At 39.5% G+C, this 27,147-nt stretch overlaps 1 protein-coding gene across 2 annotated transcripts in view; it reads left to right on the forward strand.

The window, feature by feature from the left end:
• fbxw8 (F-box and WD repeat domain containing 8) overlaps positions 1-27,147 on the forward strand; it is a 170,579-nt gene that overhangs the window by 13,802 nt on the left and 129,630 nt on the right. For both annotated transcript variants that reach the window (XM_060844021.1, XM_060844022.1), the window contains one exon: positions 8,803-8,891. In XM_060844021.1, the coding sequence (XP_060700004.1) occupies positions 8,803-8,891 (89 nt within the window). The remainder of the gene's footprint in view (positions 1-8,802; positions 8,892-27,147) is intronic.

Genomic DNA, 27,147 nt, shown 5'->3' on the forward strand with positions numbered 1-27,147 from the left:
TCTCCATGGATGCTGTCTGACCTGTTGTGATCTCCAGTATTTATTGTTTTCAGTAAGGATCTGTCTGCCTCTGCCTTAAAAATATGTAAGGATTCTACACCTTCTTCCTTTTAAGGAGCAGAATTTCAAAGGCTCACCCTCTGAGAGAAATGTTTTTTCCTCATCTTTCAAATGGGCAACCCACATAGAATTTAGGTCATAGTTTGAAACTGTCACGAGGAATTTTCCTTTCAACATCTATCCCGTCAAGTCCCTCAAGATCGTATGCGTTTCAATTAAGTGACCTCTGATTCTTCTCAAATCGGAAGCTACCGGCTTAGTCTGCCTAGCCTTTCCTCACAAGGCAATCAGATCATTTTCAGGTGTTACCATCTCTGAATATGGTAACATGCTTTCAGCATATTAATATCCTTCTGTAAGTATCTGTACTGTACACAGTATTCCAGAAGTGGTTTCACTGATATCCTGCGTAATTGAAGCATAGCCTCTCTATTCTTGCATTAAATTTCCCTCACAATAAAACATAACATTCTCTTAGCTTTCATGATTACTTACAATACCTGCATATTAACCTTAGGAGATTCGTACTGTGGGATGCATAGATCACTGTGTCTCAGAGTACTGTAACCTCTCACCATTTAGATAAGATATTTATTTGATGTTCCTCCTGTTTATTTTTATTCTAAGTAAGTTCTTATTTACCCTAAAAGCAGCAGACACTGGTGAATCTGTGATATAGTTCCAAGTTAGGATGGTGCATGGCTTGAAGGGGACCTTGTAGGTGGTAGTGTTCTCTGCATATGAAGTTTTTATCCTTCCAGAAGTAATAGGCTGTTCAGTTTTTAAGATGCTGAAGGAATCAATGAGTTATTGCAAGGCATCTTATCAATATTGCACGTTGCTGTCACTGTGTTTCACTGGTAGAGGAAGTGAAAGTTCAAATTGGTAGATGGGGGTGATAATCAAACCGACTGTCTTGTCCTGCGTGGAGTTGGCTCCTTGAATGCTGTTGGAAGTGCGCTGATCCAAATAGAAATTATTGCATCACAATGCTGACTTGCTACTTCTAGATGGAGGACAAGGTTTGGAAAAACAGGAGTTGAGTTACGTGCCTGAATCTCCAGTTTCTGATTTGCTTTTGTGGCCAAAGTATTTAAATGTCAAATCCAGTTCAGTTTCTGTTAGCAATATCCCCCAAGATGCTGGTAATGGGTGATTCAGTAATGGTAGTGCCATTGAATATCAAGAGGAGATAGTTGTATTCACTGTTGCAGATACCCAGCACTTGTGTCACAGAGCATTGTATTGAAACATGTTCAGAAATCACGAAGTTCACTTTATAAGCATCTATTTGAAATTACAAATACAAATAACAGCTGCAGTACGATGAATAAACTATCACAAACCAATTATTGGTTTGTTTTGTTTGAATATTTTATTCAATTTTCCATTTATTGGATTTAAGAATTACCTGTAATGATAGAGTTTAAGTGTAATTTTCTTAAATACCATTGTATATCAAAATTTAGTTTGGATGTCGAAACAATATAATGTAACTTGGCATTAAAAAAAAATTCAAGTGAAGAATGATACTTAACCGCTTGTGAAGACACATGGAATTGCATCATCTATACTTGATTATAATTTCTTGATTTACTTTGTTTTCTTTCTTTGACTTTGCTGGTGTTTTGTACTTATTCACTTCGGATTTTTTAATGAAAATATTCATGACTGTTCTCAGTTTATCATTTGCTTTTCTATTTACAGATAATAAGATCTGTACCATAAAGTAATGTGTTCCATTGTTTAAAAAGTAGATTGCTGATTGCTCAATTTTCTGGATAATTAATCCTCGAAGGCAGATTAACCCTTTCTCTTTAAAATGATTAATGTGTAACCTATCGGTCACGCTTGTACCTGTTGATAATTTTGTATTAACGTTATCTTGACATAATTGTTTTATATTATGTTAGAAACTTTATTTATTAATTTTGAAGCAAGTTTGTAATTTGATACTCCTGTATTCGTACTTCCACTTTTTTTATATAGTAGAGGGCCTGATACATTAACATATCAACAGGTTACAAGTAATTGATTTATCTGGCTTAGAGTGATACCTCCGAACTGACGTATTATCTAGATGCTATTTTTTTCAAATAAAACTACAGGAGCACAAACAGAAACTGCTGAGAAACTCAGCAGGTCTGGCAGCATCTGTGGAGAGAGAAACAGAGTTAATTTCAAGTCCAATGGGTTAACCCTCTTCAGAACCGATTTGTAGCCAGGAAACAAGGTATATATGCTGGAGGTGAGGGGAAGGAGTAAACAATAGATGATGATGGCGCCCAACGAAAGAGAGGTAACACAGCAGTTGGGCAGACAATGGAATGGGTAATGGTCAGCCTGGGAGAATCACTAACTGCTAATGGGGACCTGTGGTGTGGGGATGGATAAAGGACATGGGACAAGGTGCTCAGGCACTAAGATTATTGAACTTGAGTTCTGAAAGCTCCAGGGTCCTCAAGCAGAAAATTAAATTTTTTTTTCAACTTGTGCTGATCTTTGCTGGAAAAAAAGCAGTAGGATGCCTGAAATAGAGATGTTGGCCAGGGAATATGGTGGCAGTAGTAGAATTGAAAGTTGGGTATTTCATTTTTGCAGACAGACTACTGAAAGTATGGTTTTATTGGTTTGTATAATCATAATTATTTTAAAATATTTCCTTTCTTTCCCGTTATATTTAATTCTTCTTGTTAAATACTTTGCTTACACAGTTCTGATTGTCAGTTTTGGATGGTCTTGGAGAATTCACTGGTGTGAACAACAGAATTCACTGGTTTGAACTGTTCTAATTCTTGGAAAATGCTGGATTAGTTTCAGAAGAGGCTTATTCATTTGATACCTGGAATAAGTAAATTCTATTGTGAGAATGGTTTGGACAGACTGGGCACACTTTCACTGAAGTTTAAAAGAGTTAGGGGTGACTTGATTGCAATGTACAGGATCCTGAATAGTCTTAACAAGGTGTATGTTGAAAGGATGTCTCCACTTTTCAGTCAGCCCAGAACTATGGGGAATAAAAATGGAAAAATGTGTGGATGCTCTAAATCAGAAACAAAAACAGAAGTTGCTGGAAAAAGCTTAGCAGTTGGCAGCACCTGTGAAGAGAAATCAAAGTTAATGTTTCGGGTCCCAGTGACCCTTCCTCAATTGAAAGACAATGGAACATTTTGATGAATATATACTGATCAGGAAAGTAAAGTTGGTGTTGGTTCCTTTCGTTGCCGTCCTGCATGTAGTTCACATTTGTGCTAGTGATAGCAACATGTATAGATTACATTTGTCAGTATTGTCAAAATCTGCTCAAAGCCTTCCAAAAGGTTTGGAGCCAAAAAAAACTCTTCTGTTTGAGCTGATCGACTTGGATAAGAAACTTGTAGGACAAGCCAGTACTCTTTTTCTTTGAAAATCGCAGAAGTATTGAAAGGTTTTCTTTTTCATGAGAAAAAGAATTATAAGTTGTAAGAACATTTGAATGTGTCCTTTGTTTGTACTAATTGATGTGATTTAGGTTTGGTATGAATGGTGAGTGGTTTATTTTGTGTGCATGAGATGTCAAACTTAGTTTATCTCAGTGGTTGGGGATAAAACTGGAGTAATGACTGGGAATATATTTATCTGGTTAAATGATTTGGATGCGAGCATAAGAGGTAGTTAGTAAGTTTGCAGATGACACCAAAATTGGAGGTGTAGTGGACAGCAAAGAAGGTTACCTCTGATTACAATAGGATATTGATCAGATGGGCCAACGGGCTGAAAAGTGGCAGATGGAGTTTAATTCAGATAAATGTGAGGTGCTGCATTTTGGGAAAGCAAATCTTAGCAGGACCTATACACTTAATGGTAAGGTCCTAGGGAGTGTTGCTGAACAAAGAAACCATGGAATGCAGGTTCATAGCTCCTTGAAAGTAAAGTCGCAGGTAGATAGGATAGAGAAGGCGGCGTTTGGTATGCTTTCCTTTATTGGTCAGAGTATTGAGTACAGGAGTTGGGAGGTCATGTTGCGGCTATACAGGACATTGGTTAGGTTACTGTTGGAATATTGCGTGCAATTCTGGTTTCCATTCCTATCGGAAAGATGTTGTGAAACTTGAAAGGGTTCAGAAAAGACTTACAAGGATGTTGCCATGTTTGGAGGATTTGAGCTGTAGGGAGAGGCTGAATAGGCTGGGCCTGTTTTCCCAGAGCGTCGGAGGCTGAGGGGTGACCTTATAGAGGTTTACAAAATCATGAGGGGCATGGATAGGATAAATAGACAAAGTCTTTTCCCTGGGGTCGGGGAGTCCAGAACTAGAGGGCATAGGTTTAGGACGAGAGGGGAAAGATATAAAAGAGACCTAAGGAGCAAGGTTTTCATGCAGAGGTTGGTACATGTATGAAATGAGCTGCCAGAGGAAGTGTTGGAGGCTAGAATGATTGCAACATCTGAATGGGTATATGAATAGAAAGGAGGGATATGGGCCGGGATCTGGCAGGTGGGATTATATTGGTTGGGATATCTGGTCAGCATGGAACCGAAGGGTCTGTTTCCATGTTGTACATTTCTATGACTCTCTGATAACCTATTGTTGCACAGTTCTGTACTTTGAAGTAAATCGTTATTACTGAAGATAAAAGGAATAAATATGATTGTAGCTTTTCCAATTACAGAGATATGTTTGAACAAAAATGTGTTGGGGTGAGGAGTCCGGGAATTTTGCATCCCAGCAATTTCTGTTTTGTCTCCCACTGGATCCCATTTTAAAAAAATCAAAAATAAGGAACTGCCTATTTAAGACAGATAATGAAAGATGTTTTCTCACAGAAGGTTGTGAATCTTTGGAATTTTCCTCTTCAAAAGGCGCTGGAAGCAGAAACTGAATGTTTTTAGTGGGGGTGGGTGGGGCAGGATAGTTTTTGATAAGCCCGGGAGTGAAAGGGTGAGGTGGGAATATGAGTAATCAGAGCAGCCACCATTTTAGCGAATGATGGAACAGGCTCAAAAGGCTGACTGACCTATTGTTGTTCTTTATTAATCACAAAAAGGCAGGCAATCTGCTCAATGTCCTTAGCCAACTCCAGTATTGAACCAGGCATTAGAGTCTTGAAGTGGCCTGAATGATTTTCCCATACTTGTAGAAGTGTATTTTTTCAGGATTCTATGAACCACAGGGAATTCTTGCTTGCCAATTACCCCAATGCTCTAATGTTACTACCTGGCTTCAGAAACTTGCAAGTTTTGGAATGATAAAGAGGCTAAAAAATGCACTCAACTGCTTAACCTCCAAATCTTGGTCTCATGTTAATAATACTTTAAAATCTTTTCCCCATCCTTGGATATCATTTCTATCTTTGTCAGAGCTACCAGTATATTATTACTTCTCAAAAAGTTCAGCCTTCACCACTTTTCCCTCTATTTGTAACTTATGTGGTATCCTTTTTGATTACGAAGTTGCATTCAACTGCCGCCTTACCAGTGGCATGTGTGACTGATCTGATTCTCCTTGAATTTTTATTGCCTTCCTCATAGCTGACTGTATCATTGCCTCTCTTTGCCTGTCCACCTTTGGAGTGCATTTGTGATTTTACTCCCACCTGTCTGATAGCAAATATTGCATTTCTTGAAATAGTTTCTGTTGTTATGCCAACCATAAATACCAAAGATTCCAAATCCTGACACATGCTCTTCATCATCAATGTGCTATCCTTTTGGAAATGTCATCTTCAAACTTAACTCAATATCTATATGTGCATTGATGAAATCTAACTCTTCAACTCTGCCATTCAAGCATTTTGTTGTACACTCTGACAATTTGTCCAGCAGCAAATATTATGATCTAGCTGATGTTATTACTGGACAAGTCATATCTCAAACTGAAAACCTGGCTTGATAAATCATTTTTTATTGTGTTGTTTTGTTTGGTTTGAACAAAGTAACTTCTTGCTGAAACATAAGCACACGCTGCTACAGATTTTGCTTTAACAATAAAAGAGAAGTTTACTAAGAATAAATGAAGGTTAGAGTATAAACCAAACTGTCTATCTAAAATGCAAATTTAGATATTTTTGAGAATACAGTAAAAATATCATTCTTTTAATCACAAAACAAATTTTTCGAAATTAAAAAGAAAAGCAACAATCTTTGCATTGTACCTGAAACTTATGTTTGGCACAGTACCCAAATTCAACACTCATACAGTACTTACAGCAGAGGCTCTGTCTCATAGTGCCTCGATATTTAAGTGACAAGTAATGTCACTAAAAGACCACTCCCTCCGTGACTCCCTCGTCAGGTCCACACCCCCCCCACCAACCCAACCTCCACTCCCGGCACCTTCCCCTGCAACTGCAAGAAATGCAAAACTTGCACCCACACCACCTCCCTTACTTCTCTCCAAGGCCCCAAGGGATCCTTCCATATCCGCCACAAATTCACCTGCACCTCCACACACATCATCTATTGCATCCGCTGCACCCGATGTGGCCTCCTCTATATTGGGGAGGCATGCCGCCTACTTGCAGAACATTTCAGAGAACACCTCTGGGACACATGGACCAACCAACCCAACCACCCCGTGGCTCAACACTTTAACTCCCCCTCCCACTCCACCAAGGACATGCAGGTCCTTGGACTCCTCCATCGCCAGACCATAACAGCACGATGGTTGGAGGAAGAACGCCTCATCTTCCGCCTGGGAATCCTCCAACCACAAGGGATGAACTCAGATTTCTCCAGTTTCCTAACTTCCCCTCCCCCCACCTTGTCTCAGTCAAATCTCTCCAACTCAGCACCGCCTTCCTAACCTGCAATCTTCTTCCTGACCTCTCCGCCTCCATCCCACTCCGGCTTATCATCCTCACCTTGACCTCCTTCTACCTATCGCATCTTCATCGCCCCTCCCCAAAGTCTCTCCTCCCTACCTGTTATCTTAGCCTGCTGGACACACTTTCCTCATTCCTGAAGAAGGGCTTATGCCCGAAATGTCGAATTTCCTGTTCCTTGGATGCTGCCTGACCTGCTGCACTTTTCCAGCAACACATTTTCATCTCTGATCTCCAGCATCTGCAGTCCTCACTTTCTCCACAAGTAATGTATAAACTGGAACTATAGATAACTTTTTTTTTCTGGAGCTTAACATTACTCAGCTTTAAGTAATACCTTCATAGTTTTATCTCAATACTTCCCGGTACTATTGTTAATTCTTTACTCTAAGTTAACTTAATTTCACTATACCCTTCCCTTCTGAGGAGAACTGGTTTATATAAGCATTTTCGTCAAAGTGCTGTACAAGACCACTTTAAACTCCAAAGTAAAACAAAAAACCTCTAAGCTATGTGTGTTACCCTTAAGCTTAAAAAAACTCTCCCAATTTTCTAAATTGGAACATGTTTATCCAATTCAGTGCTAAAAGTCTATTAATTCTAAAAATCTATTTAAAAAGAAATCACTATGGCTACAGAAATACTTACAAACTAGTTAATAACTTCAGAGTCACAGGAAACCCAAATGTTACTAACTCAAAAGTAAGAAACTCAGATTTGTAATAAATGATATTAAATATAGTGTCTATAAATAAATCACACTGTGTCTTCATCACACAAGACACATTTAGATAAAATCTTTCACAGCTCAATACTGGCAAATGCTTGTTGACCATTTCCTTTGTGCCTGGATTATCACTGGTGACTTTGTTATGTCAATGTTTCAAATAGTCTGTTAAATTTCTCTGATTTCTTTTGGCCCCACAAATTAATTTTAGGTAGCTCATTCTTATTCTCAAACCTCTCTCAAATCTCATTTCACTTTATCTGCAAAATTTCCATCTATTCTTTTAAATTTCAAAAATGTACCTAATTCATAAAGTTTCTTTATATACTTAGTCACTGAAGCAGTTATTCTGTACAATAGCATATGAAGAAACAAACTAACATTGGAGTTTGACTCTATTTAACAAGCAAACAAAAGGCATCTCTTAATTGTACAAGACAATATTTACATATATTTGAGGTATCAGGAGAGTCCGATAACTGAATGGACCCATGCTTAACTTCGGCAGCTTTCCCAACTGTGCCTTGGTGGCAGCTGCCCCTAGTGTTAGTGTGTCCCTCAGCAAGTAGTCCTAGACTTTGGAATATGCTAGTCTGCAACACTCAGTCAAGGTCAATTCCTTGATCTGGAAGACCAGCAGGTTTCGGGTAAACCAAAGAGCATCTTTCACTGGCCGTATGCTCAAAATACACCAGATGTTTGACTCTGGAATAGTGTACAGATCTTTTTGTTCTTTCCATTGTCACCAGCAGAGTTTGACTTTTTCGTCCGTATTGCCATTAATTGCTAATATTACTTTCAAAAGCATCTTTGACTTCATCTTCAAACTCCTCTAAATATTTCTGTAGCAGTTTTTTTTTCCCTGCCCAAGTTTCTTCCCACGCAGTTCTGTGTCCTATTCTCTTTCTGTTCTGCAAAGTTTCCTAAGGCAGACTTGTATGTTAGTGACGCTTGTAAATTGTCAACATTGATCAAGTCAGTGCATATTTATTAACATTGTTGTTATACATTAGCACACTCAAACTCTATTTTATGTTGTCTCTAGAAAGCTACAATGGTCTTCTATGGAATACATTTGCACACCACTGGTAGCTTTATTTTGACAATTTTCACTAAATATCATGTCCAGGAATTGTTTTGTGAACATGATATTTGAATATGTTGCATTCAGAATGCTTTATTTGATGTTCTATCAGGTCTTTTATTTCCAACAGAACCGTATTGGAGCTGCAAGCCAGTTGCAATATGATGAGGGAGGAATATTATGTGAGGCACACTCATGCAATGGATTGGTAGTTTCTGGGTAAGAAAACATTTAAAATATTTTAGTACTTAGTGATTTTAACAATGTTGCAGAGCAATTAAATTCCTAATAAAGAATAATGCTTATCTGACTGAAAGGCACAATCTAATGAATGGATCAGATAACTGCATGAGTTTAAGAATATCTTAAATTGCAATTATTTGAAAGTGTTTTTATGAAGTCTGTGCAGAGTTTAATGTGAATAATTTTATTCCATTTTCAATTAGGTTTATTCTTGCCAGTGGATGCTGCTGCAAAGTGTATTCCTTGTATGTTGTCTGTTTTGAGTGTTGCATGACTCTTGAAATGTTTTGTTTTTCCAGGATGATGTGATTATGGAAATAGTGGACATCAACAAGAGATTAATTTGAGTTCCTATTGCTTCTTAGAGTAGCTTACTAAAACTGCAGGTTCGAGTTTGTAATTTGTATCTTTGTAAATGAATGTTTAAAAATGCATAAAGATTCAGTTCTAGTTTTTTCCTGCGCCCCATGGCTATCTGAAATGTACCACTTGGGATGTCCCAAAGTACTTTACAACCAACTTTTGAAATGTTGTGACTGTTATAATGTAGACAACACAGCACCAATTTGTGACTAGTAGTAATACCTCCAAACAGTAATATTAAAATGATGAGATCTGTTCTTTGTTATACTGTTTGAGGGATAAATGTTGCCAAGGATACTGGCGACATTTTTATGCCCTTCTTCAAAATACTGTCATGAAATCTTTTAGATCCATCTGTGAGACAGGTAATCCAGAAGATGACCCCGTGATAATGTAACATGCTTTCAGTATTGCAGTGAAGTACCAAGTGCTTAAGCCTCTGGAATTTGAGCCCATGACCTTCTGACTCATAGGCAAGTGGGCTATTTTTAAGCCATAAGTAACACGTTAACATTTTGGTCTTACGTATATTTAAAGTACTGTGAATTGCAGGATATGACCTTTTTTCTGATTAGCTACATATTAACAAATTGGTTCTTAGTATTTCACCAGGATTGATGTGAAGCTACCAAGTACAGATACAAGTTATTTATGTAATGAGGGATTGAAATTAGTTAATTGGTGGTTCAGTAGTTAGCAATGGTGCCTCGATTCGATTCCAGCCTAGGGTGACTGTCTGTGTGGAGTTTGCATGTTCACCTTGCATCTGCGTGGGTTTCTTTCTGTTTAATCCCTCAGTAAAAATGTGCAGGTTAGGTGGATCGGTCAAGCTAAATTCCATGTTATTCAGGGTTGTGCAGGCTAGGTGGGTCAGCCATGGTAGTTAATGTGAAGGATTGCTGGACCCAAAACATTAATTCTGATTTCTCTCCAGATGTGTGTGTCATGTTGGTGGAGAGTCCCTAAAGCGTAAACAGAATTAGGCCGCAAAACATGGCACAAAATTTTGAGTTACTGTCGATTATTCCCCCTTTTGCTCTGCATTACACAGCCTACTTTTGGATTTAAGTCAGGGCTTCATTATGGAGTATTACCTAAAGCTCAAGGTTGTATTGTCTGGCATAATTCATGATAGACATTACTGAAAGGCTATCTAAGACTTTTTTGATGGAGCCACATTAGGAATTATCCCGACATAAGAATTAGGAGCAGGAGTAGGCCACCATTCAATAAGGGTATGGCTGATCTATTCGTAGTCTCAGCTCCATTTACACTCCTGCACACAATACCCTTACTTTTTAAAAATAGTAAAGGAATTATCAATCTTAGCTTTAAGAACATTCAACTACATCATCTTCTGGGTGAAGAAGTTCCTTCTCAATTCAGTTCTAAATGAGCCGCTTCTAATTTTGAGGCTATGCCCTCTTCTTCAAGTTTCACCCGCCAGTGGAAACCTCCTCTCTACTTCAACTTTATCTCTTCTCTTCGTAATTTTATGTGTTTCTATAAGATTCCCCCTCATTCTTCTAAATTCCAATGAATATAATTCCAGTCTACTCAGTGTCTCCTCATAAGCCAACCCCCTCAACTCTGGAACCAATCTAATGAACTTCCTCTGCACCCCTTGTAGTGCCAGTATATCCTTTCTCAAGTAAGGAGGCCAAAACTGCATGCAGTAATCCTAGTGTAGCCTCACCAACACTCCATACAGCTATAACATGACCTTTCTGCTTTTAAACTCAATCCCTTGTGATGATGCTGCTCCTTTAACAAAGTTATGCTGTCCTTGACTTTTTCTTTCAGAAAGGTCATAAAAGCAGTGATTCCGAAAAGTCTAGATCTGAAGGGTTTTCGGGCCAGTTTGATTATAGCTAACAGATGCTGCCTCAGGAAAAATGTTTTTCAAATTTAAAAAAAAAACACTTGTATGACAAATGGGAAGTGGCCAGTTTTTCTTCAGTTTGGTCTTTCAGCAGTCTAGCTGTTCACTGAAAGCAGGCAGTCAGTTTGAGGCTACTGGTCCAAGAAACAGCTATATGGAAGAAGGTCTTTCATGCTGAATCCCTCCACCATCTCTCTCTCTCGTGTAAGACCTATGTTTGATTTTTACCTTATTTTGCCAAGGAGTGTTTATGGGGATTGTTGCAAGTATTTGGAACAGCACCATAAAATTGAGTTTTCGGATAGCTTAAGTTATTCTATATTCTGTTCTCTTTTGTTTGTGTTTCATTGGTAATCCTGTAAATAAATTCTGTTCTGTTTGAAAATAAGTGGCTTGACCAGCTGTGTCACTCCTGGAATATCCAATTTACACCTGCTTAAATCAACTGGCGAAGTTAGCCTCTGGGCTACTTTCTTGAAATGTTTTGAGGGAGTCTGGTCTGGTCCATAACAGATTGGGGTTTGTTCTATACTTGGGATTTTGGTATTAGGATTGCGAGGCTCGAAGGCAGTGAGTAGTAGGTGTTAGTGATTTTGGTTGGTTTATTTAGAACATAGAGCAATACAGTGCAGAATAGGCCCTTAGGCACTCGATGTTGCGCCAATCTGTAAACTAACCTAAGCCTATTCCCCTATGCTATCCCATCATCATCCATGAGCTTATCCAAGGATTGTTTAAATCTTCCTAATGTTGCTGAGTTAACTACATTGGCAGGCAGGCCATTCCACGCCCTTATCACTCTCTGAGTAAAGAACCTGCCTTAAATCTATCACTCCTCAATTTGTACCTATGCCTCCTCGTAAAGCTGATGTCATCATCCTAAGAAAAAAGGTTTTCACTGTCCACCTTATCTAATCCTCTGATTATCTTGTATGTCACTATCAAATCCCCTCTTAGCCGCCTTCTTTCCAATGAGAACAGATCCACATCTCTCAGCCTTTCCTCATAAAACCTTCTCTCCAGACCAGGCAACATCCTGGTAAATCTCCTCACCTTTTCCAATGCTTCCACATCCTTCCTGTAATGGGGCGACCACAACTATACACAATATTCCAAGTACAGTCGCACTGACATTTTGTTGATTTGTAGTATGGCATCACAGCTCCGGAACTCAATCCCTCTACCAGTAAAATATAACACAGCATATGCCTTCTTATCAGCACTTCTCAACCTGCATGGCAATTTTCGGGGATCTATGTTCATGGACTCCAAGATCCCTCTGCACATTCACACTACCAAGAATCTTCCCATTGACCCAGTATTCTGCCTTCCTGTTGTCCTTCCCAAAGTGATTCATGTCATATTTATTTGCAATGAATTCCGTTTGCCACCTGTCAGCCCAATTCTGCAGTTTATCCAACTTCCCCTGCAACCTGAAACATTCTTCCACACTGTCCACTACTCCACTGACTTTAGTGTCATCTGCAAACTTACTAACCCATCCACCTATGCCTGTGTACAAGTCATTTGTAAAAATGGCAACAGCAGTGGTCCCAAAACAAATCCTTGTGGCACACCACTAGTAACCGGACTCCAGGCTGAATATTTTCTATCAACCACGACTCGCTGCCTTCTTACAGAAAGCCAGTTTCTAATCACTCTCAATCCAATGCCTCTGGATTTTCTTCAACAGCCTACCATGTGGAACTTTATCAAAAGTCTTACTGAAGTCCATGTACACCACGTCAAATGCCTTACCCTCATGCTTGGTCACCTTCTCGAAAAAACTCAGAGGTTTGTAAGAAATGGTTTGCTCTTGAAGAAACAGTGTTGACTATCTGCAATCAAATTGTTGTTTGCTAGATAATTATAAATCCTATCTCTCATAATCCTTTCCAAAACTTTTCCTACAACAGGCTCACTGGTCTATCATTACCTGGATCATCCCTACTGCCCTTCTTGAACAAGGACACAAAATTTGCAATCCTGCAGTCCTCTGGTACTAAACCTGTAGGCAATAATGACTCAAAGATCAAAGCCAAAGACTCCAACGCCGCCTCTCTAGCTTCCGAGAGAATCTTCGGATAATCCTATTTGGCCCATGGCACTTGTTTACTTTCTCTTCTTCTAGAATTGATAACCCCTCTTCCTTCCTAACCTCCATCCTTTCTAGTCTAAAATCTCGTATCTCATACTTCACTCTACAATATTCTCCTTTTCATGAGTGAAAACCGATGAGAAACATTTGTTTAGCACCTCTCTGATTTCCACAGAGTCCACACATAACTTCGCACCTTTGTCTTTGACTGGCCCTATTCCTATCCTAGTCATCCCTTTTATTCCTCACATACCTATGGAATGCTTTAGGTTCTCCTTTATTCTACCTGCTAAAGACTGCTGATCTCCTCTCTTGGCTCTTCTTAACTCCCTTTCTTTAAATCCTTCCCAGCTAATCTGTAACACTCCATCGCCTCAACTGAACCATCTTGTCTCATCGTCACATAAGCCTCCTTCCACTTAACAAGAAATGCAATTTCTGTAGTAAACCACGGTTCCTTTACTTATCACTTCCTACCTGCCTGATAGGGACATACCTATCAAGGATACGCAATATCTGTTCCTTAAACCAGCTCCATATTTCGATTGTCCCCGTCCCCTGCATTTTGCTACCCCATCCTGTGCATCCTAAGTCTTCCCTAATTGCATTATAATTGCCCTTCCCCTTCCATCACTAATCTAAACCTAACCAAATTATGGTCACTTTCTGCAAAGTGCTCACCTACCACTAAATCAAACACCTGGCCTGGTTCATTACCAAGCACCAGATCCAGTGTGGCCTCCCCTCTTGTCGGTCTTTCAACATACTGTGTCAGAAAACCCTTCTGTACACATTAGACAAAGACTGATCCATCTGACGTACTACAGTTATAGCATTTCCAGTCAGTGTTGGGGGAGTTCAAGTCTTCCAGAATGACAACTTGTTCCTTTCACTCCTACCCAGAATTGTTTTGCCGACACACTCCTCCACATCTCTGGAACTCTGTGGAGACCTATTAAAAAAACTCCCAGCAGTGTGACCTCTCCTCTCCTGTTTCTAACCTCAGCCCACACTACCTCAGTAGACAAGTCCTCGTCAGACATTTTGTGAGCCACTATTATACTATTCTTGACTAACAAGGCCACACCTCCCCTTCTTTTGCCTTCTTTGTTCTTAATGAAAGATATAAACCCTGGAACCTGCAACATCCATTCCTGACCCTGCCCTATCCATGTCTCTGAAATGGCCACAACATCGAAGCCCACCCTTGCTGCAAGCTCACCTACATTTAATGAGAAAGATGTAGAAGTTTGAAAAAATGGCTAAACAAATGCAGTGGCCAGTGACCATGTGGGTTTTGTTGATCCAAACCAAACTTCTACGTCGAGCTAGTGGGGTATTTGCCTCATGATCAAAGGAGTTATCTGGGGCATATGAGGATGTACGAGAAGCCCACAGACAACATTTCAGGAATCTAAGAAGGGACCCTACATTGAGTACGAAAGGATCAAACAAAAATAATTTTCATAGGTGGATAAAGGCATTAAAAATAGAGCAAACCTATGACACTCTTGGAGAGACAATTATTTTGAAGGGGTTCAAAAATTCACTTCCTGAAGTACCGAGAATGAATGTAGAAGAGCAGAGAGTTACAACGGCAAGGTTAGCAAATGAAATGACTGATGATTCAGTTGCTCCATAAGTCAAAGTTTTGCTCTCAAAATCAGTTTCAATCTGTGAAGGATAGAAATTAGGGAAAAGAGAAATCCTCATGTACAATGGGAAATTTGATCTCGGTGAAGATCATAAGGGTAACTTACCACAGGGTAAAAAGAAAACCCTTGAAGCGGAAAGAGAAGTTTAAAAAGCTCCAGTGTTTGCACTGCACTAAGGTAGGCCACATGAAATCACAGTGTTGGTGTGTTAGGAGAAGCACTATGAAGCTAGATGGAAGAAAACAGGATAAGCCAGTGACTTTTGTTGGAATGGTAATGGAAAGCACAGTGGAGGCTAAAAAGCTGCACTACAACATACAACCTGGTCAGAGGTTGATTAAAGAAAATTTGCCAGATCATCTTAAACAATATAACTGCGTAGGTAAAGTTTACTCATATAGGTCAGGCGCAGGTAAAGGTTACAATATTAAGAGATACAAGATCATCTCAATCTGTAATATTGAAAGTTGAGATATGTACTTCTGAAGGACTATTGCCAGAAAAAATGCTAGTAACGGGAATTCAGGGTGAGACATGAAGTGCTCGATTAAGCACTTAGGTTAGAGTGTCCAAAGAAGAGTGGAGAAATTGTGGTAGGAGTACTGGACAAACTCTTAGCTCCAGGAATAGTTTGTCCTTGCTAACGATATAGCTGGTTCACAGGTAGGAGTGCTGCCTACTGTGGTGGAAAAGCCAGTGAAAATTCAGACAACTAAACTATTGCAGGACACATGCTGGGATTTTTCCGGACTGTGTGGCAGCAAGAACAGGAAGTCACCAGTTGAAACGGGAGAGATCAAAGAGTACAGATAAGGAAGTTGAAGTGAATTTTGCAGAGACCCGGTTTGATCAAATGGTTGACACAAATAGGAGCAGATAGATGGCACAACAAACATTTTTAGCTCAGATAAATTACCTGAGTTGCAGCAGAAAGATGAAAATTTAAAGCAATTTATCAAAACCATACACAGAAAAAGAATCAGAAAGTAACATTCAAGGATACGATCTTAAAATTGATGTCTTAATGTGGAAATGGAGACCATCACACATTCAGGCAGATGAGAAATGGGCAGATGTTCATCAAGTTGTGGGTTATAGAAAGGAGGTGTTGCAGATGGCGCATGAGAATCATTTAGGTGTGAGAAAAACTCAAGCTAAAATACAAAAATATTTTTATTGGCCTGGACTGCATAAGGATGTAGTTGGATTTTGATAGACATGTCACACATGTCAGGTATTTGGAAAACCATAGGCTGTAATAAAACCGGCAACTTAATACTTATTCCTGCATTTGAGGAACCTTTTGCAAGAGTCTTAACTGATTGCGTAGGACTCCTACCTAAAACAAAAAGTGGGAATCAGTATTTGTTAACAATAATGGATATGTCTGCTAGATGTTTCGAGGCAGTTCCATTACGCAATATCACAGCTAAAAGGATTATAGGGGAATTACTCAAATTTATCACTAGATACAGACTGCCCACAAAGATACAATCAGATTAAGGGTCAAACTTTACATCAAAATGATTCAAGGAAGCTATGGACACTTAGGAATAAAACAATTCAAATCTATTGCATACCATCCAGTGTCACAGAGAGCACTAGAACGGTGGCATCAGACATTACAGACCATATTGAGGGCTTATAATCAAGACTATCCAGATGATTAGGATAAGGTAATTTATTTGTACTTTTTATGATCAGAGATGCACCAAATGAATTGTTCAAATTCAGTGCATTTGAATTAGTTTTTGGGCATGAAGTGAAAGGACCGTTAAAATTGATTAAGGAGAAATTGAGAAATCAAAATGCAGGGACCACGTATTTGGACTATGTCAAATTTTTGGAAACGATTAGATAGAGTGGGGGAGTTGGCTAGATAAAAGTATCACAGCAATATAATGAAACAGGAATCAGACAAAAAAATCCAAAACTCTCAATTTTGCTATTGGGGATAAGGTATTGGTGTTACTTCAGTGACAGGTGAGCCTTTAAAAGCAAGGTGTAATGGACCTCATCAAGTTGAAAGGAAATTGAGTGATGTGAACTATTTGATAAGGACTCCAGACAGAAAAAAATCTGTGTGTGTCATGTGAATATGGTCAAAAGGTGTTTTCACAGGGAAGGAAAGCTAAAGGAGACTGTTATTGGTTGCAACACAGGGGGAAGAACCAAGTTCAGAGGATTCTGAATTGGACATTGTCCAATTTAATTTGAGGAATGAGGAAGTTGTCAAAAATTGGAATAAATTATTGAGTTGCCTTCCAGAGGAAAATCAAATTGTCCTGAAAGAATTATTATTATCGCATGGGATATATGTGGAAATAAGCTGGGATGTACTACCTAATTATGCATGATGGAGATAGAGGAGATACTGTTCCAATTAAGCAACATCCTGAACGGCATAACCCTCTAAAGTTGGCACAGGTTCAAAAGGAGGTTGAATGCTTGCTCCAAGACGACATAATCAAATCAGTTACAGTGACTGGAGCTCACTCGTAGTAATGGTGCCAAAAGCAGATGGTACCCAACAGTATGGAGCATTGCAAAGTCAATGCAGTTACAAAGACTGATGCAAATCCGATTCCGCATTTGGAAAGTGGTGTTGTAAAGGTGGGACAAACAACTTCTGTTTCTAAGTTGGGCTAGCTCAGAGGATACTGGCCTTTGTCCGAAAGAGTGAAGACAATTTCAGCTTTCGTAACATTGAATGGACTGTATCAGTTTAAAGTCATGCCATTTGGTGTGAAAAGTGCGCCAGCCACATTTCAGAGACTAACCAATAAGGTCATTACTGGATTACCCAATTGTGTCTTATATATTGATGACCTGGTGATTTTGAGTCACATATGGAACATTTGCAACATTTATCAGATTTGTTTGATTGACTTCGGAAGGCAGTCTTGGTGATAAAACTGGCTAAAATTGAATTTGCCAAAGTCCAAATCGCCTTCCTGGGCCATGTTATTGGACATGGACAAATGGCCCTGTGGATTGCAAAAACAAAGGTAATTGGTGAGTTTCCCATACCATCAACAAAAAGAGCAATACCATGATTCCTGGGATTGAGTGGATTTTATTGAAAATTCATACCAAGTTTTAACAGTGTGGCTGCTCCACTTCCTGAATTGCTAAAAGAAGGCAAAAAGTTTCAGTGGACAGGGGACTGTCAGAAGCCAGTTGACAGCCTGAAAGCTGTGTTAACCATTGTCCCAGTGTTATTTCAAAGTAGCTTTGGATGCAAGTAATGTGGGTGTTCGTGCTGTGCTCTTACAGGAAGATGACAAGAAGATAGAAAGACCTATTGGGTGTTTCTCCGGGAAATTGAACATTCAGTAGAAATATTCGACAGTTGAGAATGAGACTTTGACCTTGGTATAGATGTTACAACATTTCAATGTTTAATGTTATCAGTAATGCATCTGAGACAATCATATACCCTGACCATAATCCATTGGAGTTTGTGGAGAAATTTAAGGACAAAAATGCCAGATTGTTTAGATGGAGCTTGTTGGTACAGCCATTCAATTTGAAAATTGTTCATGTGACAGGACGAGAAAATGTGATTGCTGACACATTGTCGAGACTTGAATGAGAAACTGAGGTATTTGATGGCAGGAGTAAAACAGACAGAAACAAAATGTAGCAGTGCATGTTTGCATGTTCATTGTCAATATTAGTTATTGAGTATGATTAGATAGAATGGACAATGCGAACCTTTTTCCTCGGGTGGTGATGGTTGGCACAAGGGGACATAGCTTTAAATTGAAGGGTGATAGATATAAGACTGATGCCAGGGGTAGTTTCTTTACTCAGAGAGTAGTAGGGGCATGGAACGCACAGCCTGCAACAGTAGTAGACTCACCAACTTTAAGGGCATGTATATGGTCATTGGATAAACATGGATGAAAATGGAATAGTATAGGATACATAGGCTTCACATTGGTTCCAGAGATCGGTGCATCGTCAAGGGCTGAAGGGCAGATATTACGTTGTTATGTTCTATAATGTATATGTGTGTTGGTTTTAAAATGAAGCCAACTTTGGATACTAATGGTTCATTTTTTCAAAAGGGAGAGGTGTGACGATACTGCTCCTTCAACAAAGTTATACTGTCCTTGGTTTTTTTTCTCAGAGAAGTTTTAAAAGCAGCGATTCCAAAATGTCTAGGTATGAAGGGTGTTCGGGCCAGTTTGATTATAGCTAACAGATACTGCCTCAGGAAAAAGATTTTCAAGTTTAAAAAAATTACTTGTAGAAAGAAAGGGAAGTGGCTGGTTCTCCTAGCTCAGCTTTTCTTTGGTTTGGTAATTAGCAATCTGGCTGTTCACTGAAAGCAGGCAGTCAGTTTGAAGCTGCTGGTCCAAGAAACAGCTACATGGAAGAAGGTGTTTCATGCTGAATCCCTCTGCTATCTTTCTCTCTCTCTCTCTCCCTTGTAAGACCCTATGCTTGATTTTACCTTTTTTTTTAGCCAAGAGGTATTTATGGGGATTGTTGCAAATATTTGGAACAACATCATAAATTGGGATAATCCATTGGGTTTTTGGATATTCTATATTTTGTTTGTTCATTTGGTAATTCTGTTTTGTTTGAAAACAAGTAGTTTGACCAGCTGTGTCACTCCTGGAATATCTAATTTAAACTTACATAAATCAACTATCAAAGTTAGGTTGTAGGCTACTTTGTTGAAATGTTTTGTGGGGGTCTGGTCTGGTCCATAACATCTTTTAGCAATGAAGGAGAAAATTCCATTTGCCTTCTTAATTACCTATTGCACCTGTAGACCAACCTTTTGTGATTCATGCACAAGGACACCTAAGTCTCTCTGAACAGCAGCATGCTGCAGGTTTTTTTACCATTCAAATAATAGTCCTTCTTACTGTTATTCCTATCAAAATGGACGATTTCACATTTATTAACATTGTACTACATCTGCCAGACCTTTGCTCACTTTTGCTTAAACTATGTATGTCCCTCTGCAAAGTTTCATAGTCCTCTGCACGCTTTTCTCTGCCACTCATCTGCAAACTTTGACACGCTACATGTGGTGCCCAATTTCAAACTATCTATGTAAGTTGTGAAAAATTGCGGTCCCATTACTGATTCCTGAGGCACACCACTAGTCACTGATCACCAACCAAAAAAGCACTCATTTATCCCCACTCCTTGCTTCCTGTTGGTTAAACAATCCTCAGTCCTTGCTAATCTACTGTCCAAAATGCCATGGGTCGTTATCTTATGCAGCAGCACCTTGTTGAGTGTCTTTTGGAAAGATAGATACCTGAAAAAAAACCTGCAGAAGCTGAAGGAAATCAAGAATTTAAAGCAACAGCAATGCATATTTCACCAAAAATGTAAAGGAAAATATTTTGACCAGTAGTAGAAAAATAACATTTAAGCAATTATATTCAAGCCACTAATTCTTATGATTAATTATGACAAAGTGATAATTATGGTAACTTCGAGGGATCCAAGATGGCGGCGACCCAGCAAGACTGAGTCCACAGTGCTCTACCCAAAACTTGGGCAAAGTGGGCTATCCACCCCCACCACACTCACTAAACCATTTATAATAGTTGTTAACCTTAAATAGTTACCTATTAGTACATTTAAATAGTCTAATACTAGCTGGAAAATGAGTAAAGGGAAGGGAACAGGCTGCTCTAAGAAAGCAGGGACCCCTCCCCCACCCTCTCCCTCTTCAGCTGCAACAAAGGTGTCTTCAGCTACTTCAGGAGAGTTACCAATGAAGATGAGCTTTGAGGAGATGTTTGCCAGGTGGGAGGCGAAGATTGATGCTTTTATCGAAGTGCTTCTCTGCTCTGCCGAGACTCAATCAGCCGAGCTGCAGAAGCAGGGCAGAGACATTCAGGAATTGGGGTGCCGAGTCAGAGAGGTGGAGTCGAAGGCCGCAGCCTCAGAGACTGCGATAAAATCGGCAGCCGACCACATCCGTTTTCTCGAGAATCAAGTCCAGAACCTAGAAAACCACATTGATGACCTCGAAAATCGATGTCGTGGAAAAAATATTCGGTTGTTGGGCCTTCCCGAGCAGGAAGAGGGAGGCCAGCTGACAGCATTCTTAGAGCATTGGCTGCCACAACTTTTAAATCTGCATAATGGATCAGGCCAGGTAAGGGTAGAATGGGCCTACCGGGTCGCAGTACGTGGGCCCGGTTCAACCCAGCGCCCACGCCCGGTCCTGTTCCAGCTGCAGAGCTATAGGGAGAGGCAGATGCTCCTGGAAGCCTCAAGAAATCTGGGAAAAGATCCCCAAGCTATGACCCACAAAGGATCCAGGATCATGCTGTTCCAGGACTTCTCCCCAGCTTTGGTCCGAAAGAGGAAGGCATTCGATGAGGCGAAGAAGCGTTTAAGGGACTTAAATATTCAGTACTCCTTACGATATCCAGCGACGCTACGCCTTAGCCACGAAGGATCCATATATAACTTCGGATCACCGGAGAAGGCTAAGGAATTCTTGGACTCTCTTAAATAAACTGTAAGAGATTGTGGACGCTGGTCTGCCTTTCCCATTATTTTGGTTTACATCCCTTCATCTTTTCTTATCTTTCCCCCTATGTGTGTATGTATGTGTATATATATATATATGTTGGGGTGTTTGGTTAATGTTGATGGGGAGAGGTGGTTACCTTATTCTATTTTACTTCTGTTTTTAGGAGCGGGGTTGTTTTTCTTTCCCCTGTTATTTTGTGGTATTATATTTAAGTATTACATGTTGAGATTGTAATCTTATAGTTATATATGGTATTAATATTCCCAAATATATTTAGATGTGGGGGTGGGGTGTTCACTGTTAACTCTAGCTTTATATTATATTTGAATTCTCCTCATTTTATTGAGGAACACCTGGATCAAGGGTGGGGCACTGGTTGGAAGAGGGTAAGATGGACTGTGGGAGAGGAAGTGACACTCCCTGGGAACAAGGGAAAAAATCTCCAATTCGGAATGTTTTATATCTTTTATACTTAGAAAGAGTTTTTTGTTATATTGTTTTGAGTGTATCAGAGAGTCTTTACTTTTGTAAATTTTGTATGCTCCATGCTCGGGATGTTCTAGATAGGGTTTCCCCTCCCGAGGGGTCTCGGATCTGTCCAGATGATTATGGCTGAACAGTCGGTTAAGTGGTGCACCTGGAATGTCAGGGGGAGTAATTCGCCAGTTAAAAGGAAGAAAATATTATCAAATCTTAAGAAGGAGAGAGTTGATATAGCTCTCCTACAGGAGACACACCTGTCGGATAAAGAACACTTAAAATTACGACAGGGCGGATTTGATCAGGCCTTTTTTTCCTCTTTTAATTCAAAAAGCAGGGGAGTCGTTATCCTTGTCCGGAAGAACTTCCCTTTGAAAATTCTAAATCAGATAAAAGACGAATCTGGACGATATATTTTGATTAAAGCCCTCATAAATGGAGAGGAATATGGGATCTTAAATGTGTACTGCCCCCCGGCACACCCCTTTAAATTCATAACGGAAGCTTTTTCAAAACTGATGGCCTTTGGTGCCCGTCATACAATTATAGGGGGAGACTTTAATTGTATTATGGATCCGGAAATAGACAGGATTCCCAAGAGTGCCGCTGGAGTATCTCCCAGATCTAGACAACTGGCAGACCTGAATAAAGAATTAGGATTGGTAGATGTATGGAGATGTCTCCATCCACAGGGTAGAGATTTTTCTTTCTACTCTAATCCACATAAATGTCACACAAGAATTGATATGTTTTTTGCCCCATCGATTTTTCTAAATTCTATAGCAACCTGTAAAATAGGTATTATAGCAATCTCTGACCATGCCGCTGTATACATGGAAACTAAGGTAAAGAACAATGGGACATCCGCTCGGCATTGGCGTATGGACCCCTTCCTGATAAAAGATAGCAAATTTTTTAAGTACTTCTCCCAAGAACTTAAAACTTTTTTAGAAATTAATACTGGTACGGCTAGCAATCCGTCAATGATGTGGGAGACCATCAAAGCTTATGCACGAGGTTTGATCATCTCCTATTCAGCGACCCAGAGGAAAATGAAGGGAGAGCAACAGCGTCTGCTCGAAGCTCGCCTAAAAGCAGCCGAAACAGCATACGCTGATTGACCTTCTATCACAAAATTGCAGAGGATTACAGCTCTTAGGACAGCTTTAAACACCGCGCTTACTCAAACGGCTAAAAGGGAAATATTATTTGCGAAACAAAGATTATATGAATATGGCGACAAACCGGGTAGATACTTAGCATTTCTTGCAAAGAAAAAGAAAGCCCCTCAAACTATTCCGACCATCAAGGAAAGTACAGGTACCCTGACTCATGATCATGAAAAGATCAATGCGACCTTTAAAGAATTTTATTCTGAACAATATAGATCGCAGGATTGAGAAGATAGGATTAGGAGGATGCAGTCATTTTTTAAAAAAATTGACCTTCCCGGGCCTGACTCCGGAACAGGTGTCGGCCCTAAATACCCCTTTAACAGTCCAAGAAATACTTGAGGCAATTAGGCAACTTCAGAGCGGAAAAGCACCGGGCCCGGATGGTTTTCAAGCTGAATTCTATAAAGAATTTACAGGAATATTGGTTGACCCACTTATGGATATGTATAACTTTGCGCATAGTCAGGTCTGTCTCCCGCCCACGCTGAAAGAAGCAAATATTTCTCTTATCCTCAAAAACGGAAAAGACCCGGAAGATTGTGCATCTTACAGACCAATATCCTTACTAAATGTAGACTTTAAAATTCTCTCAAAAATGTTAGCACTAAGACTAGAAAGGGTACTGCCATATATTATAAAGGAGGACCAGACGGGATTTATTAAGGGCCGCAGATCATCCAATAATATCAGAAGGGTCTTGAATATGATCCAAGCCTGTCATCAGGGAAAGATACCAGGAGTAATAATTTCATTGGATGCGGAAAAGGCATTTGATAGGGTTGAATGGTCATATTTATTTTACACATTGGAAAGGTTTGGCGTTGGACAGGTGTTTACCAAATGGGTCTCAACATTGTATAATGACCCCAAAGCAGCTGTTATTACTAATGGGTTAAGATCGGATGGCTTCAGTGTGGGTAGGGGCTGCCGTCAAGGATGTCCTCTCTCACCATTGTTGTTTACACTGATAATCGAACCCTTAGCAGAAGCCATCCGGACTGATCCTAATATAACGGCCCCGAGGATTGGTACAGGTAAACACAAAATTACCCTCTATGCAGATGACGTTCTCTTATTCCTCAGTAATCCTTTAATGTCAGTGCCTCGTCTAATTCAAGTTATTAATACATTTAGTGCATTCTCAGGCTATAAAATTAATTTTTCAAAATCGGAAGCCATGCCAATGGGTGGTCTGGCTATGATAACCCACTTAATGGACGGATCCCCTTTTCCCTTCCGTTGGTCCCTGGAGGGCTTCTTATATTTAGGTATTTTTATCACGCCAGTATTTGATCGGCTGTATAGGACTAATTTTGTACAATTAATGGAAAGGATAAGGCAGGACCTCCAGCGATGGAGAGACCTTCCGATTTCCTGGCTAGGGAGAATAGCATTAATTAAAATGAATGTTCTGCCCCGTCTCTTATATCCTATGAGAATGCTCCCGCTGATGCTGCCAAGGCTAGCCCTACGTAAATTATATGGCTGGTTGGGCTCCTTTATTTGGAACCATAGACGGCCCCTTATTAAGCTGAAGAAGCTACAGCTTCCACAGGCAAGGGGAGGACTGGACTTCCCAGACTTTAGGAAATATCAGTTAAGCTCCCTACTAAGTTACATAGTTGATTGGGTTTCATCTGATCCACAATCAATTTGGCTGGATATCGAAGCCTCCCAAGTAAAATACCCACTTATTAACCTTTTATTTTCAGATAAGAGGAAAATCATTACAGACCACTGTAAAAATCCCATAATATTAAACACAATTAAGGCCTGGAATATAATGCGGCAAAATGAGGGTAACTCACATAAAACATCCCCCCATGCACCAATAGTAGGCGCATGGGGATTCCAACCGGGGATTACAGATGCCACCTTTAAACTCTGGAGATCCAGGGGCATCTCATGCTTAGGGGACCTATTTAAAGATGGGATCCTGATGTCCTTTGAGCAGCTGCGTCTGAAATTCGGAATACCTAATGGGGACCTCTTTCGATACTTCCAAGTTCGAGATTATATACAGAGGAAGACTACATTAATAGATAGTCTTTATAAATCAGACAGAGAACGTAATGTCTTACGACCAGCGGGGGCATCCTCCGTTAGTACTATATACCATTTGCTACATGATGGAGTCTCAGGAGACATGGATGACCTGCTTAAAACATGGGAGCAGGACTTGGGGCTAGAAATCTCTGAGGATATGTGGAATGACATTTGAGAAAATGCTAGAAGAATTGCTATCTGTAACAGAACTCAGGCTATCCAACTAAAGATACTTCATAGGGCCCATATAGCTCCGGCTCGACTGGCAAAATTTAAGGCAGGAGCATCTCCAATGTGTCCCAAATGCAAAATAGAGGTGGGTACTCTTGCACATTGTCTGTGGACTTGTCAGAAAATCCGCAGATACTGGACTAAAGTGGCAAATACCCTGACAGAAATTTTAGGCACGGAAATTAGGGTGGACCCTGTATTGCTCCTTTTGGGCTTTTCGAACCTCTCATCTCTGGATATGCATGGGAAGAGACTATTTTCTATTCTCTCTTTCTGTGCAAGGAAAAATATTTTGGTGAACTGGGTGGCTGAGGGCCCCCCTGGACTTTCAAATTGGCACAGATTAATTATGGAATATATCCCCCTTGACTTCCTCACAAATATGGTGCACCGAAAGACTGAATTATTTTATAAAATATGGCAGCCCTTTTTGAATTATATAAATGCAGATATTTTGGCTATCCTAACAAGGGCTTTTATTTAGTGAAGATTTCAGACCGGGCTGCTCCGGGGCCCCTTGGGAGAGGAATCCTGCGCGAATACGGGTTTTATTATATTTGATGTTTATACATTCCAAGCATGTAAGAGACTTAGGTATACACTCTGGTTAGTTATAGGTTAGATTAGTAGAAAGTTGAGTTTTTTTTTCTTTTTTTTTTTTTTTTTCTCTTTTTGTTTTCTTTCTTTCTCTTCTTTGTTAAATTATGACTATTGTATATATGATTTAATTGTACATCAATGTTTGTATTTGAGAGTTTTGTTTATTTTTGTAAATTTGCAAAAATGTTAAATTTCAATAAAAATATCTACAAAAAAAAATTATGGTAACTTCAAATTCATCCAAGTAATGCCTTCCGTTAACTTGTATTCAAAGGAACAATTTAATCCTGTACAGCTATCCATAAGTTGATTAATGCAAGGCTAAACTTACTTTCAGCAAAGTTGATTTTCTTTACCAAAGAAGACCTCACATTCTGTAATTTTGTATGTGCTTCCAAACACCCCAAAATATTGACCCATACCTCAAACATTTTAATGATGTATGAATTTCTTTGTGAACCCAGATGTGTTGCTAAAAAATGAAACTGAGACTCATGAATGCATTAGGTGGCTCTCAGTCATATTTGTTGAAGCAGTTGTGCTTACCTACCAGTTGCATCATTCTTCAGTCATACATTTTTGAAAGCTGACCTCTTAGTAATGTGGGTGTCTATTATTGCCTTGCAATTGTAAATCTGAGGTAGTATAACTTTTGATCTTTTATTAATGTATATGTTTGCTGATAAGGGAATGACTGCATCCATATTGCAAACTATTTTGTTTGTACAATGATATTGTTGATTGCCTATTTTAAAAATCTAATGCTGATTGTGTTGACCGATATGCAGAAGTGATTTATTTCAGAGTAACAAAACATATCACTTTTTTTTGTTTTGGAATTGGGTCAGAATATTTTTAGAGTTATGTTACAAGTTGGCTATAGTACATTTTTTTGCAGATTGAAACACTGGACTAGTGAAAACTCCTAGACCTCAAAGCTGCTGATTTAGAATAGCTCACATTTGCAATTTGACTACACTGTAAAACATTCATGCTTAAGGAAGTAAAAATGTTGTTCTTTAAAGTGTTAATGGAGTAAGCAAGTAGTTTTAATGAGGTAAATGGTACTTGCCTGCTGGGCTTTGGCTGATAATGTAAATGGGTAACCCGATCCTACAATGGAGCCCAGCGGCATGGTGGCTGAGTGGTTAGCACTGCTGCCTCACAGTGCCAGAGACCCAG

Source organism: Hemiscyllium ocellatum, chromosome 24 (genome assembly GCF_020745735.1).
Source record: "Hemiscyllium ocellatum isolate sHemOce1 chromosome 24, sHemOce1.pat.X.cur, whole genome shotgun sequence".
Lineage (NCBI taxonomy): Eukaryota > Metazoa > Chordata > Chondrichthyes > Orectolobiformes > Hemiscylliidae > Hemiscyllium > Hemiscyllium ocellatum.